Below are 20281 nucleotides of genomic sequence, written 5' to 3'. Positions count from 1 at the left end.
TTCTCTTACTGACACTTCTCATGTTGTAATTCATGATGCCTATTTCTATTATATGGTTGGAGTAGTGCTCTATTTTTCAAGACATGTGTTCTTAAATCTAAGTTTGGGGGAACACTTATCGCCCTACCTTTTCCTTTCCTTCCAGTATTGTATCCATATCCACACATTGAGGACAATGTGTCATTCAAGTTTGGGGGTATGGCAAGATATGAATGTCCTTTTGTTTTAATTTTTAATTTTGTTTTGATGCTTTATTTACTGCCTTAAAAAAAAAAAGTATTATTTTTGAGAATTCAGTGAAATTTTAATTATGATTTGCATCTCATTGGCAAATTTAAACTTATAAACACATGATTATGTGACTCGGAAAGCTGAATTGGTTACTTATTTTGGATAGTGATGATATTGCTCGTTTCGCCTTGAACTAAGCACACGCACACTAGCATATAATTGTGAGGCATGAAATGTGAAACCAAATATGATTATTTTTTATGTCTTAAAGTTTAGTTGGTTGATTTGTCGGATGAGTACCTTGGCATGGTATTAATTTTTTTTATTTTTTATTTTTTTAAAAAATGTTATTAGCTATTCTAAACTTGTTGTTGAGTAACCGGATCTCTTGTCTCATTATGCAGTGAGTGTTCGCATCAAAAGACAAGAAATTTGGAATTGTTAATGTAGTGTTGGGGGCTAGTTTAGCTTCGTAGCCTTTTTGACTCGAGTTAGTAAGCCTTCAAGGGTGTTTCTACACTTAATGCCCTAAAGCCATTTGGTTTGGAAGTCATTGGTTTAAAGCTCGATACATGGGTCGATTCGAAAGATTAAGGAAGTTAGGCATTGCACAGTCCGCATGTAGTGTATATATATATATATATATATATATATATATATATATATATAAAGTCTTTAGTGTGTAGATGTCTATTGCCTTGGTTATTTCATCCAATGGGGATTCCAATGAAGTTTGGGCATTAAAACATATATATAGAAATTACAACGAAGCCTCATGGTTATGTGTTAGTTCAACTTACACCAAGGGAATGTGTGATGTCTCCACTAGTAATTTGTAAGTGATTTGATTTTGGATTTCTTAAGAATTTTGAATATGTAATTTATCATTTTAATCTTGCTAATGAATAAGATTCATGATTTCTATGACATTTCATTCTTAGCAATAAATTGTGGCAAAATGTTTGTGGGTGTCATTTTTGTTAAACCTTCACGAGACTTCACTTGTCATCTAGGGATACCTAGGGGTTTAAAAGGTTTGTTGCATACGCTAAATGCAATCGTGTTTCCCACGAAAGAGGAAGTAGTGTAGGTGTTGCATTTTGTTTTATTTTGTTTTTAGTTTTGTATTGGTAAGGGACTATCAATATGTAAGTTTGAGGGAGTAATAAGCGTTGAATGTTGAACATTCAAGCCCCTTAACTTGCATTTGTTAACTCCTTAGCTTCTTTGTAATATAATGTTTTGCATTATTTTTGCGTTTCAAGCATTTTCAGGTTTCTAAGAAGAAAGACAAGTAAAGCCATCAGTTTTCAGCTTAAAAGAGCAACAATTTTTCTGCCAAGGCAACATGCTCGAGTGCACAACCAGAAGGGCCCAAGCGCACATATGCTCGCGCGCACAGCCAGATGATCGAGCGCAAGAATCCAAACAGCCAGCATGGTGGGCTCAAGCGCACAAAAATCCGGGCTCGAGTGTAACTAAGCTCTAGCACAATCGAAATGGGATCGAGCGCATTTTGTGGCGCCGAAATGCAGAACTGATGCAGAAATTCAAAGAAAAAGAAGAAAAGAATAAAAACAGCTACAACAAGGAATCTAGACCTCCTAGAGTGTGGAAATAGAGGAGAAGATGCCTTTCTTCATGAGGAGGAAAGCTCATTTGCCATAAAATAGAGGATTAATGTACAATTTAAGGAAGCGTTTAGAGGAGAGAGTTTTGAGTTTTGTTCTTAATTTTTTTAGGCTCTCTCAGCAAGAAGGTTGTGCACAACAACTCTTGGATTGATTTCTCTTCAACCAAAGAGAATTCCAGCACCTCCAAGAGTAGCTAATCTCTTCATAGGGTTTTGATGTAACCCTTCAAATATTAATGGCTTAAATTGTATTTTCTCTTTGGGATTTTCTGCATATCCATGATGGTTGTATAGCCTAGAGGATTGCAACTTTTGTAATTGGTTTTAATGATTATATGCAATCTTGATGAAATTCTTGTCTTGTCTTAGAAAGCTTTTTATTTTTACTGTACTCAAATCATTTTCATTTTTTGTGATTATGAGAATGATGGTTATGCAACGATTTTTCATTGACATGCAATTAAGAGAATTTGATAACCCATGCCTAGAGAAGACAAATCATACTACACCCTAGTTTAGTGTAATGTAGGTAGACGATTTGTGCTAACTAAAGATAGTAATGCTTAATCTTTGATTGTTTGTAACTAATGCTCCGCTTGTTTCAGTATAAAATGATTTTCGTCGTAAAATATTTTTAGCGAGGTCATTTTCAAGAAAATGTTTTCCACCGAAAACATTTTTCAGTGTTTGGCACGTATGAAAAATTACAAATATTTTTTATACTTTCATTCAATCATATTAATTTATAAAAATTAATTTTTATTCACAACATAAAAAATATTAATGTAAAATAATATAAAAATACTTTTTATATTTGGCGCATACGGATTCCGGCTAAAGTGGTTGGAATCTGGCCATTTGTGCTGGATTCCGGCGAAGAAGGCTGGAATCTGGCACAAAACGGCCGGATCCCAGCCAGTTGGGTCCTGGCCAGATCCCGGCCAGCTGGCTGAGATCCTACCATTTTGGGAGGATCCCGGCTAGATGGCTAGGGATTCGGCCGTTCTGGCCAGATTCTGATTAGTCTGGCCAGAATCTGGCATAATACCCCTGGAATCCGGTGACGGTGGCCAGATGTTGCTGGATTCTGTTAGAATTTTTTAGATTTCTGCACCGACCAGATTCCGACTAGTGCCGGAATCTATAATCTGTCTTGTCGGAATCTGGCGATAGTTGATTGCTTGAACGTAAAGACCGACTACGTCATTTAAAAGAGGGTCGGCTGCGTCTGTCGTCTAGGGAAAATGATTTACCTTGCTAAAAAGTGTAAATCATTTTTCGCAATTTACTAAGCATTGTTGGTCAAACGGAAATCATTTTCCAGTCGACTAATATTTTCACCCCTACCAAATACAGAAAAATGCCGAAATCATTTTCCAGAAACCATTTTATGCCGAAACAAACTGAGCATAAGTTGAAAAATTTGATAATCCGTGCTTAGGTAGATGATCCATGCTAATCAAAGATGGGTTATACTTATTTTTCGATGATGGTATTTTCTTGACAACTTTGTTGTGTGCTTGACAAACACACACAAGTAATATCATACATAGAATGAGTTTCCCTTGTTAAATATGATACCCGTTGTTACAAGATTAGTGGTGAAATCAATTCCCTATTTTCTACTCTCTTTTAGTTGCATTTCAATTTACACTTTAGCATTTAGTTTCAAAACAAAATCACAAATCTTTTTTTTTTTTTTTCCTTCTTTCTGTGGAGTTAAGTTTGAGTAAATTTTATGGGAAAACTGCAATTTACCCCCTGATGTTTACACAAATTTGCAATCATGGTACCAATGTTTAGATTGCTTCAATTGCACCCAAGAAAGTTGCAAAAATTTGCAATCCACCCCCTTCCGTCCAATTGCTCCGTCTGATGAGACGGAAATGGACCCACGTGCGCGGCATGTGACTTCTATGCAGATAACCGGACGAAAATACCCTAAAAAAATTGAGCCGTTGTTTTCTAAATAAAAAAAGACCGGTCCTTGTGTCCGCTTAAAAACTCAAAAACCACTTTCAAATGCAAAGTAAAAACCCGAAAAACATCCTGGGAGACCGAAGAAGGAACCAACAACAAATTTCTGATTTAGGATTCCTTTGCGAATTATCATCAACAACAAATTTCAGCCGAAATCGACTTTGGGCTAAGGGTTGTCGTGATTAAACCGACCGAAGTGGGTGTTCAATCAAGGTATGTTCAAATAAAAAGACTCCTCTTTTAAATTTAGGGTTTTGTGCAAAAGTAGGTTCCGTCGTTTTTGTGTTATGAAATCTTTTAAATTCATTCGGTAGTTCCTTTATTTTGTCTTGAATGAAGCGAAAGAACCGAACTAAAATGTGCTTAGGGTTCCGTCGTTTTTGGGTTATGAAATCTTTGTTTTATTCAGAAGATGCTTTCAATGATTGGCTTTGTAGATTTTTTATTGAAAAGTTGCTTTCACTTACTGGGTCCGTGTGTTTTGTTGAATTTCAATTACCTTTGTGGCTTTGTATGATGATGGGACCATGTGATTTGCTTTTACATATGCATGATGTGCTGCTTTGTGTTGATTTGGTGTTTAAAAAACAGCAGTGGTCCCCATCAGGAGAAAATAGTGCATGATTATGTCCGTGTGTGTAGTTAGTTGGTGTACTGTCTATTTAAAAAACAACAGTGGTCAGATGAGAAAAATGGTGCCCGTGTGTGAAGTTAGTTGCTGTATTGTGTGTTCAAAAAAGAGTAGTGGTCCCCAGATGAGAAGTTTTGGTTGTGTATATTGGTTGCTGTGTTATGGTCCCCATATGTCACTTAATGTGTTGTTGGCCTTTATTTAATTTTACAACATGTCACTTACTATGTTTTATTAAATTTACCTCGTAGGATGGCACACAATAAACTAGTGGTTGAGGTCCATTTTGGGGGTAGGTTTGACTGGAGTTTTGGGTGTGAGTCTACGGGTGGTGAAGTTGAACTGCACAAAGATAGTGTTGACCTTGATAAACTATCTTTCTTTGAAATTGAAGATATATGTAAAGAATATAGATATAACTTAAGGGATTTAATGTATTTTAAAGACCCCATGAAGAGTCTTGCTAATGGGTTGCATTTAATTACTTCAGACCATTATGTGCTTTTCCTGTCTGCTTGCCATGATGGGCTTGCCATGATGGGCATGCCATTTTGCAATTATATATTGTGTCTTTTGGGGATGGAGGAGGTGATGAATAGGATAGTCAAGATGATAATGAATATGGAGGTAGGGTTGATTTGGATGATCCTTGGTGGGATGATAAGCTTACTGATACTGAAGACGTATTTGATGTTGGTGTTGATGTTAATAGTGTTGGACCCTCTAATGTAGAACCTGATAATCCTAGGGTTGAACAAGGTAATGTAGAGGATAATAAAGGGGGTAATGATGGGAATAGTGAAGAGGGTGGTAATGATGAGAATAGTGAGGAGGGTGGTAATGATGATAATGAAGATGATGTAGACCACATTGAAGTTGGTCATGATGACGATGACAATAACTCTTATATGGCTAGAAGTGACATACTTGTCTCACCAGTAGCTAGTGATGAAGAAGTTGAAAATTCTGGGTCAAGAGGGTGTGAGTTCCATGCAGTTGACCTTGGGGATCCAAGTTTGGAAGTTAAGATGAGATTCCCAGATATACAGACATTTAGGGATGCTGTTAGGGTGTTCAATTTGAACAGGGGGAAGGACATTGCCTTTAAAAAAAATGAGAGAAAAAAGTGTATTGTTGTATGTAAAGAACCAAAGTGTAATTACAGAGTGTATGCTAGACAGTTGGATGATGAAGCTACATTCCAGATAATCAGCCTTCAAGGTAGACATGTGTGCGGCAGGCAATTTAGGAACTCAATTGTAAACTCTACATGGATAGCCGATAAACTGATTGATAAGTTTAGAGTTTAGCTCGACATGCCATTACATTTGATACAGAATGAAGTGAAAGAAAGATGGAGGTTAGATGTGAATCCAAGCATGATGCATAGGGCAAGAATCAAGGCTAATAAAAAAATATATGGCAAGCATGGGGGGTCAGTATACGGCCTTGTGGGACTATTGTGAGACCTTGAGAGCAACCAACCCAGGAAGTTGTGTTGTGATGAAAGTGGATAGGACAGTACCCGAGGTGAATCCAAGGTTTCAAAGACTGTATCGTTCTTTGGCAGCCATGAAGAAGGGTTTTTTGGAAGGTTGCAGGCCTATGATAGGGGTGGATGGGTGTTTTCCTTAAAGGGCCATTTAAGGGGCAAGTTCTAGCTGCAGTTGGACGCAATGGCAATGATAACATGTATCCGATTGCATATGTCGTAATTGAAGCTGAGACTAAGGACAACTGGATCTGGTTTTTGGAAACCCTAGTGTCCGATCTTGGGAACCATGAGCGGCATGGCAGGCCAACATTTATTTCGGATCGACAGAAGGTAAGTCATGGTTAGTGCCCTGTGTGATTTCATTTTATTTTATAATGTTTAATATTCTTAATCTAATGTTGTGGTTTTTTGATTGTAGGGTCTAATGCCAGCCTTTGATTATGTCATGGCAGGCCAACATTTATTTCGGATCGACAGAAGGTAAGTCATGGTTAGTGCCCTGTGTGATTTCATTTTATTTTAAAATGTTTAACATTCTTAATCTAATGTTGTGGTTTTTTGATTGTAGGGTCTAATGCCAGCCTTTGATTATGTCATGCCAACCGTCGATCACAGGATTTGTGTGAGGCATCTTTATGCAAACTATAGGGACATTGGGGGGCATAGAGGAATTGCCCTAAAGGAGAAGTTATGGGCTGCAGCTTCTGCATACACTGAAGGGAATTTTCTAAGGGTAATGGGTGAGCTGAAGAGAATGAAGAGTGATGCCCATGAGTACTTGGCCAAAATTGATCCTAGTACATGGTCAAAAGCATGGTTTGCTACGGATTCAAAGTGTGACCTTCTGCAGAATAATATATGTGAGTGTTTTAACTCATATAGGGGTGTAAACAAGCCGATCCTGAGCGGGTATTGCCTGTCCGGGATTGGCTCGTTTAAGTTATAGTCGAGCTCGAGCTCCACACGAGTTGGAAAATTCTGTGCGAGACCGGCTCGTGTAGAAAAAATGTTGTCCGAGCTCGGGCTCGAGCTCGACCATTTTGGTCGATCCCAAGCTCGAGTACTCGGCTCGAGCTTGACCCATTTCATAATTCGAAATTATTGACTTTAGCTTTAAAAAAAAAAAAAATTAAATCACGAATTTGCATTATCAGAAATCTAGGATTTTGCATTAAGCAATTCACGTAGTGTGCAAATTGCACTATCAGTAATCCAGGATTTTGCATTAAGCAATTGCCAGTGAATATAAAATCGAAATACACAATTACATAACTAAAGAAATAAAATAAAATCACTTTTAAACAAATACAATTAGAAATATAAGAAATTACAATTCTAAATTACAAATTTTCAACTACAAAAATAAAATAATATTACATTTAAACAAATACAAACAAAAATATAAGAAATTATAAGTACAAGTGTAATTTGATAGGTATAATAATAATAATGTTTAATTCCTTTGTATGCTCTCCAATAAAACCTGTTGCAACACACTTAAAAAAAAATTAAGTTAATTTTAACTCCCTTGCATTACACAACTTCTATATACTTGGTAAAAATGTCAAGGGAGGTTAAATAATAACACAAATTAATGTGCATAAATCATTAACTAAAAAATTATACTTACCTTAAATCTGCTCTCAAAAAAAATATGTAAACTGCAACACACTAAAAAAAAAAGTTAGATTAAATTTAACTCCCTTACATTACTTACACAACTTCTATGTGCTTAGTAAAAATGTCAAGGGAGGTTAAATAATAACACAAATTAATGTGCATAAATCATTAAATAATAAATTATACGTTACCTTAAATCTGCTCCCAAATAAAATATGTAAACTGCAACACACTAAAAAAAAAGTTAAATTAAATTTAACTCCCTTGCATTACTTACACAAGTCCTATATACTTGGTAAAAATGCCAAGAGATGTTAAATATATCACAAGTTAATGTGCATAAATCATTAAATAATAAATCACACATTACCTTCGGTCTTCATATCTTGATGAAAATAATATTATACAAGATCTTCAACTTCAACAAAATAACATAGTCCAACTATCCCACAGTCCTCAAACCAAAAATATAGTTATATAATTTATATCACAACACTTCCAAAAAAATAAAAAGAGGCGAAGAACACTAACAATCAAATTGTCTCGGGCAAAGTTATCTCCGCTTCCCTTTCATTTTCCCCATCATTTTGATCCTCCTAAAAAAAAAAAAAAAAAAAAAAAAAAAAAAAAAAAAAAAAAAAAAAAAAAATTAAAAAATTAAAAAATTAAAAAATTAAAAATTAAAAATATAAGTAATTAGTATTTAGTACAATATAAAAGTAAAATTAAATTAACAAACACTATTAAAATATATAAAAATAAAATAAAAACATACCCCACACTTCTTTTTAAGTCTATATATTGATCTGACCCAATCAACCCCACATAACAACTTCTGAACTATCTCAGTTGATAATGATGCTCGATGTGGATCAATAACCCTTCCTCCGGCACTGAATGTAGACTCTGAAGTTACAGTTGTGATCGGTGCTGACAAAATATCTTTGGCCACTTTAGACAAAACATTATACTTAAGAGTATTCGCTTTCCACCAATCCAAGGCATTAAATTTAATGTTCTTGTTAGGTATATATACACCCTCCTCGAGATACATTTCTAACTCTGATTGCACAGGTTGAAGCACCGTTTCAGCACTTTAGAGAAAAGACTCCCACATTTCCACACCACCCTCATCATCATCAACTGCATAGATTGAACGACTACTTGAAGAGTTTTCTTGAACTTTGCTTGCAAGATCCTGTTCCTTGAGATTTAAATTATGTTCATGAAGATACACATCATATATCTCTTTCAAAATTTTTTGAACATATTCAATATTCTTCGTAGCTTCAGCCTCTTGATAAATCTTCGGAAAACAGAAACGTATGAACACCAAATTAAACCTTGGATCCAAAATTGCTGCAATTGCCATCAATAAATTGCACTCGCTCCAGTATTTATCAAACTTGGCTTTCATTCGACGTGCCATAGATCTAATGTAATTATTTTCATCATCACATTTCTTAATTAGAACCTCTTTCATTCGCCAAATTTCAGGAAGGAATAAATTTGATGTTGGATAGTCACTACCAGATACAATCTTAGTTACTCGATTAAAGACCCCCAAAAGTTCACAGACAGATTTGACTTTATCCCAATCTTCATGCGATGGCACCCAAGTAAATTGATGATCGATGAATCCATACATAGAAAATACATCCTTAAACTCATATGCAGCTGACAACATCAAATATGTACTGTTCCAACGAGTAGGTACGTCCAAAAATAACTTCTTGGATGACAAATACAATTTATTTGCAATTTCAGTAAATTGCTTTAATCTTCCCTCAGATGCTACCAAGAATTTTATTCCGTCCCTCACACAATCAACAATATCTCCAATTTCGCCAAGACCATCCTGAACCATCAAATTAGTTATGTGTGCACAACAACGCACATGAAACAACTTGCCCCCAACTACAAGCGATTTTCTCATATTAAAAACATCTCTCAAGTGACTCAATGCTACATCATTTGCCTTGGTATTGTCTACAGTTATTGAACAAACTTTACTCTCAATACCCCAGTCTCTAAAACATTTATGAATTGCATCAGCAATAAGAAGTCCAGAGTGTGGAGGCGGAATATTACAAAAGTTCAACACACCCATATTTAACCGCCAGTCAGAATCTATAAAATGACATGTCACAACCATATAAGAAACCTTTTGACAAGAAGTCCACATGTCAGTTGTGATGTTAACTTTGGGGACCCGATTCAATAAAGCTTTCAACTTCTTCTTCTCAAAATCATAAGTGGCAAAACAAAGACTCTTAGCGGTAGCTCCATAAATTTTTTTCCAATGCGGGGTACAAGCTTTGATAAACTTATTAAACAACACATGCTCCACCATTCTAAAAGGATATTCATGATACAAGATCATGTGAGCTAATAGTTCTCTCACCTTACTTTCATCAAACTGGAAATTTGAAATGATGCCTACATCACCAAACTCATTACTCTCAACTGACAAAACCTTTTGCTTCTTCTTTGAACCTATGTACTTCAAACACGACTCCAAGTGTCTACCTAAGGTAGATGTACAACTTGATTTTGATACGGTAAATTTACCCTTACACCATTTACATTGATTTTTTTTTACACCACAAACCTCAACTTGCTCAAAATGATTCCATACAGTAGAAGTCTTCTTCCTAGATTTTCTCTTATATACATTCTTTTCATTTGGATCCTCATTAATAGGAGTATCTTGAACCAACTCAATGGTTGCTTCAACAGTAGCCTTATCACTAATTTCAAGAAAATCCTCATTCTCATACTCTTCAATTGGCTCAAGTTCATGTGAATCACTCTCCATGCCCTTTAATTTTTAAATTCTATATTAGATATTGTTGTGAAAAAAGAAAAAACAAGTGTTCAAAACTTGAGAGTAGAATTTAAGTTTGCATATCATATGATTCTTCATTATTTTTTGTTAATTGCTAAAATAAAGAAATTCAAATCTGTACAATTTTTCATATTTAAGTTTCATTAATAGTTTTTAAGGATATTTTTGCCTAATTATTTTATTTTGTTAATTTTTTTTTTTAATTGTTCATTTTCATTTTTAATTGCAAGGAATGTCAATTTTTTCATATTCAAGTTTTGTTATTAAAAGACTATATAACTTCTAGAATTATAGTTTTCTGCCCCTATTTAAAAAAAAAAAACAGATTGTTCATTTTTTACAAATTGCTAAGGAATTTCAAATTTTTTCATATTCAAGTTTTGTAATTAAGAAATTGTCTTAACTTTTAGGATTATAGTTTCTGCCCTATTCTTTTTTTTTTAAAAAAACAGATTGTTCATTTTCTTTTTTAATTGCCAAGGAATTTCAATTTTTTTCATATTCAAGTTTGGTTATTAAAAAACTGTGAATTATAGTTTCTGCCCTATTCTTTTTTTTTTAAAAAAAAAAACAGATTGTTCATTTTCTTTTTTAATTGCCAAGGAATTTCAATTATTTTCATATTCAAGTTTGGTTATTAAAAAACTGTTAATTATAGTTTCTGCCCTATTCTTTTTTTCTTTTCTTTTTTTTAAAAAAACAGATTGTTCATTTTCTTTTTTAATTGCCAAGGAATTTCAATTTTTTTCATATTCAAGTTTGGTTATTAAAAAACTGTGAATTATAGTTTCTACCCTATTCTTTTTTTTTTTTTTTTAAAAAAAAAAAACAGATTGTTCATTTTCTTTTTTAATTGCCAAGGAATTTCAATTTTTTTCATATTCAAGTTTGGTTATTAAAAAACTGTGAATTATAGTTTCTGTCCTATTCTTTTTTTAAAAAAAAAAAAAAATAACAGATTGTTCATTTTCTTTTTTAATTGCCAAGGAATTTCAATTATTTTCATATTCAAGTTTGGTTATTAAAAAACTGTTAATTATAGTTTCTGCCCTATTCATTTTTTTAATAAAAAAAAACAGATTGTTCATTTTCTTTTTTAACTGTCAAGGAATTTCAATTATTTTCATATTCAAGTTTGGTTATTAAAAAACTGTTAATTATAGTTTCTGCCCTATTCTTTTTTTTTTAAAAAAAAAAAAAAAAAATAGATTGTTCATTTTCTTTTTTAATTGCCAAGGAATTTCAATTTTTTTAATATTCAAGTTTGGTTATTAAAAAACTGTGAATTATAGTTTCTGCCCTATTCTTTTTTTTTTTTTTTTAAAAAAAAAAAAAAAAAAAAAAAAACAGATTGTTCATTTTCTTTTTTAATTGCCAAGGAATTTCAATTTTTTTCATATTCAAGTTTGGTTATTAAAAAACTGTGAATTATAGTTTTCTGCCCCTATTTTTTAAAAAAACAGATTCATTTTTTACAAATTGCTAAAGAATTTCAAATTTTTTCATATTCAAGTTTTGTAATTAACAAACTGTCTAACTTTTAGGATTATAGTTTCTGCCCTAATTTTTTTTAAAAAAATCACTGTTCATTTTTTATAAAAAAAAATTGTCTAACATAGAGCATACATTTCTAAATTCAGAAATAAAACAAAACTCAACATTATATAATCAGAAGATTCAGAACATACATTTCTAAATTCTAAACATTGTGAAAATTTTATAAGCATTAAGAACAGTTTCCAAACAGAGCATACATTACATAATCACAACAGAATTTGTAAAACATAACAGGTTGTTCATAGAAGAATTTGCTAATTATAAATTTATAATCATTAATCATAACAAAAAAAAAAATGTAAAGAAAAAAAAAAGTGAAACCTGAGTTGTTATAACTTGCAAAATCAATGAGGACCTGAGATTGAGGTAGTAGTCTAGTAGAGGAGAACGGACGTCCCTGAATCCTGAACAATCATATGGGATATCAACATTAACATTAGAAATTTGGAACTTAAAAATATTGAAAGATTAGCTACTAAGTCTAAGTGAAAGAAAAAAAATTGAATATCAGAACATGAAAGTGAAATGATGAAAGAGAAGTAGAGAACAGATGTTTGAATCATTTGATACTTAACTAATTGAGAATTGAGTCTTGATTCTTGAGTTCTGAGGAGTTGAGCAGCTGAGTCTTTTGACTCTCTTGGTCTCAAATTTATAATTGAAATTTGAGAGCAAGAGCATCACAAGATTCACAAGATTCACATGCATCTCACGTAAAGTCCAGTACTTGACTACTACCACTTTAGTCAGATCAAGAGTGTTCTTGGTCGTTGGACTTACTGCCATCGATACGTGTGACTGTGTGAGAACTGAGAAGAATAGAAAAAATTCACAAAAGTTGGGATTTGGCTGCGCAGCGAAAAGATGGAACATCAAATGATTTAGATAGATCGGTTTCTTTTGGTTCGATTTCGACTACAAATGTAAAGAAACTCTTAACAGATTTCAAAACTAAATCATGTTGAAAGATCGAAGCCATTCGATCAAAAATTAAAAATAAATCTAAGGCTAAAAAACGAAGAAGAAGAACTGGATAGACGAAAGTAGTTGAGAGAGGAAACTTCGCATTAAAAGCAAAGCATTAATTGTGTTCTGAACCATCAGCAGCACAATAAATTCTTTGCAAGTTGCATGCATGGAGCGTGAGAGACTGACAGAGTGAGAATTTAAAAATACAAACTAAATTTGATGTCAAAGGAAGAAAGGAATTTTCAAACAAATGAACGGTTCGATTAGAATTTGTCTTCTAATTTTTTGAACAATCAACGGCTTTGAATTTCATTCGGTCAGAGAAATTGAGGAACGAGGAAGACACTGTAGTTCTCAAGGACAGAAAAAATCGGGTGGCCAGGGGGGTTTTTTAAAAAAAAAGAAAAAACCGGTCCATGTTTCAAAATCAAAATTTCAAATTTCAAAATTTTTTTATTTTATCTATAATTAATAATTAAACAAAAAAATCGTTTGGAAAATTATTCCCTACACCTGTATACAAATAAAACCGGATCCACTTCTAATCCTAACCGTTGAGTATTATAATCAATGTCAAGATCAAAACTGAAGTCGTTGGATCTCATCTAATGAGAGTTAACACGTGATAATTATAACACCAAATAATTCCTCAGAGTAATAGTTGAGTATAGCTGTAACCAATTATTTCAAAATGAACGGTTGAGATTCACGCTTGATTTGGCTTGGACAATCGGACGATCCAGAAATTTCTCGAAGATTGAAACGTCACGCGTGCCATGGCATGCGTCTCGGCAACTGGAGCGTCAACTCGTCAGCGACGTCAGGCGCCATGTCCAATTTTTGTTTTCGTTTATCTTTAAATAAAAAAAAAATTGTATGAAAATTTATTTCCTACACATGCTTACAAATAAAATCGGATCTAATTCTAATCCTAACCGTTTATTATTATAATCAGTTTCAAGATCACAACTAAGTCATTGGATCTTATCTAATGAGAAGTAACATGTGGTATTTGCAACACCATATAATTTCTCGTAGTAAATAGTTGAGTATAGCTGTAGCCCATTATCTCAAAATGAACGGCTCAGATTTATGCTTGATTTGGTTTGGATGATCGGACGATCTAGAAATATCACGAAAGATTGAAGCGTTACACGTGTCGGCGTCTCACTCTTGGCCTTGCAGCTTCGTCACTCCTCCGGCGTCAGGTCAGGCGCGTCACGCGAGGAACGTTAGGTAATTATTACCTAGTTCCTAGTTAACTGTAGACTGTAGTGGTCATTATTACCAATTTCCCTTTTAATTTTTAACGCTTAATTCAGTATTTGGTGAAAATCGGCTACATATTGGGCAGACCTTCAGACTACAGTTTTGTTATTATAAACGGTCATGATGCAGTGTAGGCGTGTAGCTGAATCAGTGTTGAAATCAGTTTTTGATGATTAAATTTTAGTCGTTGGATCAGATGAATTTCCGGAAAAAATCGTGCATGAGAAACACTGTATAAATTGTTAAATACCAAGAATTTCGTGTGATAAAGCCACAGAGCTTTAGCCTTTAACCCATTACCCACAATGTAAAAACACATTGTTTCATGTCTATCAAATATGTACAAAACGAATTTTTCAATTTACTCATTTATTTATTTTATTTTATTCTAAAAAAAAAAAAAAACAACGTTTCAACTTTAAAACACAATTTACACAACATTTTAAAAATTGTATATAATATAAAGTACTACTCAAGAATTTCACAATATATTAATTTAATTGTATATTTGTATAGTTTATTCCTCAGAATAATAGATGAAATGACAGTAAAAGCTTTTCCATATAAAGTTAGCATAAAAAAAATAAATTTAAGGAAAAACAACTTTTGTCTGTAATTTAATTTTTATTTATATATTAGTGATTGATAAAAATTTTATAAAAATTACATCGTATGGAGAATAGGAAAACAGAAATTCATAAAATAAAAATTCTATTATTCTGAAAATATTGACGAATTATAAAATAAGGTAACTAATATATATATATATATATATATATATATATGAAAATGAATACTAATGAATTATGAATATATATATATTATCTAATGTGTTGTGAAAGTATGCATTTAGCATGGATGGCAAAATCTTGTAAAGCAATAAAAATAACAAGTTCAATTAATCTTGACTCTTTAGGGTAGCCGGGTAGGTGCTACCATGGTATGTTGGTAACGCCCGTAATGGCGGAACCGGAAATTCATGCTTGAGGAGGTTGAAATGAAACATGAAATTTTCAAAATCTTTTATAAATTATAATTATAAGATTACAATACTTACATGTGATATGGATTTAGTCAATACTTACATAGTTACATACTTAATAAATTAATATAGATAAATATAAATCATATAAATGATAATGATGTTTTCATATAATAATATAATCTAAGCACTATCATATGATCTCGAATAAAAAAGTATTATCGTTTGATTTTTGGCATTAAAAAAAATAAATTAATAGTCAATGTAAAAACTAACTAACTTATATTAAGTTAAAACATTAACAATGTCTTACAATGATAATTATTATATTATCATATGATTCATATGGTCTTATATGATAATACTAATTAGATCATATCTAACAACTAACGGTTATATAGCAAAATGTTAAATTATATGATCTAAATTATAACGATAATTCATGACTTGTGAATTGATTATAAGTTATGAATTATCGTTATAATTAATATAATTCATAAATCACAAGTTATGAATTATCATTATAATTGATATATAAGTAATTCCAATCCTAATAACTTAATTTGGGATTGTATGAATTACATTATTATTATATATGAATAATATGATTAAGTTTCATAAGTGTCATTATATCATATGAATAATGTGAATTCATACTTATTGTAATTTACGTATATAATCTATATACATAGTCATTGCATCTAAATATTACTAATAATTATTAAATACTTAAAATCATAAATCATACTTATTAAGTGTATGAGTGTATCTAACTAAGTATCTAAATACTAAACCATTATATTAGTATGAATTTGTATACTATAGTCTATATCATATATGACACTATGTAGGCATGTAGCTATAATTATATATGTTAATAATGTTACTAATATAGTAATTTGTATATATATTAATGATTATGAATTATAGATCATATCACATCACTTGATTTATGAGATTATCTATGAATTTATAATAAGTAATTAAGTATGATTATTATAAATTTATGAGTCATAAATCATAATTATCAAATTTATCATAATTCATAATTACCTACTAATAATACTAATATCATATGATCTAAGTATTATCATATGATAGTATATTTAACATATTAACATGATCTAACAATCCGTATGTAATGATTATTAAATATTTAATGATAATGCTCATAACATATAATAAAATGATTGCATATTTTATATTCACATGTGACATGTCATAATGTCATATGGTACTATGGTAGTATGGTACAATGTTATATTATTATATGATCATATAATCCTATAAATTATAATCTTATTATATTACATGAATAAGTTGATTAAGTATCTGGATTGTCATTATATTATATGACTAATAATTAATTATTGATATTATTCATTTTTACTATTTTATATAAATATGACCAATTAATATATATTGACTAATAACTATTGTTATTTGTTACTTAATTTATGTTTACATAATACACATAGTATATTATTCATTAATATAAATATATATATACACAAGTCGAGCCTTAATAAACGAGTCGAGCCTTATACGAGCGGGTTCACGAGCTTTAGTCGAGTCGAGTCGAGTCGAGTTTATACGAGTTTGCATCGTTTAATAATCGAGTTTGATTTTCATGTTTATGAGTAGCTCATTTAATAATCGATTCGAGCACGAGTTGAGTTTATTCGAGCCAATCTCGAGTAAGCTCACGAGTAGCTCAGCTCGTTTACACCCCTAAACTCATACATTCTAAAGGCTCACAATAAGCCTATCTTGACCATGCTGGAGCAGATACGAAAAAAGTTGATGAGGAGATACCAGGCTAAGAGGGATGGCATTCAAAGTCTGACAGGGAAGTTAACTCCTAAAATCCAAAATAAGTTGGATGCAATACGGAATGAATCAATGGACTGTGTTGCCCTATATGCTGGTGATGACATGTTTGAAGTGACTGGTCCAGATGGTAGACAATTTGTAGTCAACATGAGGAGAAAAAGTTGTGGTTGTAGAGTGTGGGAAATGTCTGGAATACCCTGTGTGCTTGCATGTGCTGCTATTTGACATAGTTGTAAGAATGCAGAGGATTATGTTGATGAGTACTTCACTGTGGAGATGTACAAGAAAGCATATGAGCCAGTTATATACCCAATGCCTTGTCAGGAGCAGTGGATACCAACCCAGCATGACAAGTTGGAACCCCCCTAGTATCAAGAGTGGCCATGGGTACACCAAAGAAGGTAAGAAAAAGGCAAGTTGATGAAAGTAGAGATCCGAAAAATCCAAACAGAATGAGAAAATTTGGTGCAAGAATGAAATGCTCCACGTCTAAGGGCAGAGGGCACAATAAAAGGGCATGTCCAATGAGAAGTACCCAAGCAAGTGTTGTTCTGCCTACCCCACCTCCAGCCAGTGTGAGTTTATTAATCCTTATTATCCTTTATTTTTTATTATGTACTATATGCATACTGATAGTCTCACACCTTATTTGACTCATTTGGAACAGACACAAAGTACTACCTCAAGAACTCCTACACAAGCTACAAGAACAAATCCGATCCCACCGCCTCCACTAGCAAGAACAAATTCGGTCACACCGCCTCCACTAGCAAGAACAAATTCGGTCCCACCTCCTCCAAGGAGACAGAAGACACAAAGGGTCGAGGCTATTTTTGGGAAGTCCAAACTGGGTCCCACCATAGCTATTGATCTAACTGAGGGTGATAGTGATGAACGAGGTCGCCCTGCAATCCGGGGTGGCCCTACAATCTGAGGGGGCCCTGCAATTCGAGGTGGCAGTGCGGGAACCAGTGGGACAACAGCTGATCCGGCATCCAAAAGCAAGGACAAACGTGTGGTGGCCACTGTTGAAAAGGTAATTGAGATTGCTGAAGCGAAGAGAAAGAGAATGAGGCCAGAATGGAAGCGTTAATTAAATCTGTACTTGTATTTAATGCACATGTGCATAATTTGTGTGTTTGACAGTTGGTAGTTGTGTGTTTGATACAGTACTAGAAATGCAGGATTGATAGTTGTGTGTTTGATAGACAATACTAGCAATGCAGAATTGCTTATTTTGTGTAATGATTACAATGTGTTTTATGATGTTGGAATGCATTGCAATAATTGTAATTTGAGTTGTTTTGGAATACATTGTAGGTTATGATATTTTTATGATGTTGGAATGCATTGCAGGTTTTGATATTTGTGTGGTTTTGGAATGCATTGCAAGTTTTGATATTTGTGTGGTTTTAGAATGGCATTGAAATAATGTAATTTTTGGTTGGACAGAGAAAGAGTACAATATTTGAAGCGAACCTGTTGATGTGATACATAATATTGTCTTGAGTTGTTTCTAAGGCATCCAATTTTAAGCAAGTCCATATCATTGGATTGTGGATTATTTTTTTTTTTTTGAATTCAATGACAGTGTGAAAAATATAATGGGATAAATTTCTGTTACTTTATAAATACAAGCAGCTCCAACTACAAACAATCCCACTTAAATACATGCAACAGGGCAACCAAAATACCACAACACAACTTAGTGTACAAAAAATTGTTCACTTCTAGCTTCTATGGCCCCATAGAAGTGCACAAAAATGTCTAACAATACAACTCAGGGCAACCTCAAATAACCAACCCTATTGTCCTACTGGTTTTTGGCTGCATATCCGAAGAAGAAACACAGTGCAAACAAAATCCACGAACACACAAGCATTGTATGGTAATTCTTCTTCATTGCTTCAAATTTGATCCCCCAAATCTCAATTTCTTTACGGTATTGTGCAATTTCTGCACTCCTCTCATTGTCAACTTCAGCCTTCACCTTTTCAATCTCTTTCTCCATTTCGGGCTTCACTTTCCCAACTTCTACTTCAACCATGGTTTCACATCGTTTAGTTTCTGCCACCAAACTTTCGTGCCACTCAACCAATCGACCAACAACCCTCTGACCATGTGCACACATTTTGGGATCAACCCACTCAAAGAAACCACAATCTTTGTGGATCTGCAAAACACAACAAATAATGAAATTTAGCATGATGGCCAATTAAACAAACAAAAAAATTGCAACTTGTCCAGAATGCATTCCAGATTTTGCCACTTTTTAGCACCAACAATCCAACATCGAATGGTATATATGCAGAAAAGCCGGATTCCAAAAGCCAACTATACAATTGAAAATTTGAACCCCCAAATACAAAATGAAACCCTAAAATCGATCAGAATAAGTACTACTTGCCTTCCAATTTTTACACCCCATAAACCTTCTTCCGAAATTTGTGCTCGTGTGCACCGTTTTCACATTCATCGGCCGCTCGCAGTAGCATACTCGTTGCCGTGAAAAAGTGGCAACACTCTGCGTGGACTCCGACCTTGCTTCCATCCTCTCCTTCGAGTGCCCAATCAATTGCCCAGAACAGACGGGTATCTGGTCAGGGGTCGAGTCCTGTGTTGAGGCGTCCATTGTCTCCGTCAACCTTCAAATTCGAAACACTTGTTTTTCCTGAAACCTTATCTTCTCTTTTTCTCTCCCCAATATCTGAACCAAATATACATGAAACAAAACGGGTAACTTAGAAAACAACGGCTCAATTATTTTGAGGGTATTTTCGTCCGGTTATTTGCATATAAGTCACATGCCGCGCACGTAGGTCCATTTCCGTCTCATCAGTGGAGCAATTGGACGGAAGGGGGTGGATTGCAAATTTTTGCAACTCTCTTGGGTGCAATTGAAGCAATCTAAATATTGGTACCAGGATTGCAAATTCGTGTAAACATCAGGGGGGTAAATTGCAGTTTTCCCAAATTTTATTAAGAGTTGATAATACTACCGACGTAATCCTTGAGGTTCAACACCTTCAATATAGACCTATCATACAGTAATTCATACTATTGCGAGTGATATTTATTATTGACGTTACAAAAACGACCACATCAGTGTTTGAAGCAAGTGAAGAATGACAAGCTAGTGGATTGGTTAACGAGTCTAACAATCCAAGGATATATATATAACTTAAGCTAGGGCGGTGTAGTCGCTAGCATTAAACAATTTAATGTTTCAAAGT

The 20281-nt window shown here is 33.3% G+C and overlaps 1 protein-coding gene across 1 annotated transcript; it reads right to left on the bottom strand.

Moving 5' to 3' along the window:
* Positions 1 to 8686: 8686 nt before the first annotated feature.
* Positions 8687 to 10408, bottom strand: LOC133876161 (zinc finger BED domain-containing protein RICESLEEPER 2-like). The gene has a single exon (XM_062314446.1). It carries the CDS (start codon positions 10406 to 10408, stop codon positions 8687 to 8689), a length of 1722 nt encoding a protein of 573 aa, XP_062170430.1.
* Between the last annotated feature and the right edge of the window lie 9873 nt (positions 10409 to 20281).

This window comes from Alnus glutinosa, chromosome 8 (assembly GCF_958979055.1).
Source record: "Alnus glutinosa chromosome 8, dhAlnGlut1.1, whole genome shotgun sequence".
Taxonomy (NCBI): Eukaryota; Viridiplantae; Streptophyta; class Magnoliopsida; order Fagales; family Betulaceae; genus Alnus; species Alnus glutinosa.
Note: the sequence above shows the minus strand (reverse complement) of the source record. Positions and strands in the feature narration are given on the sequence as shown.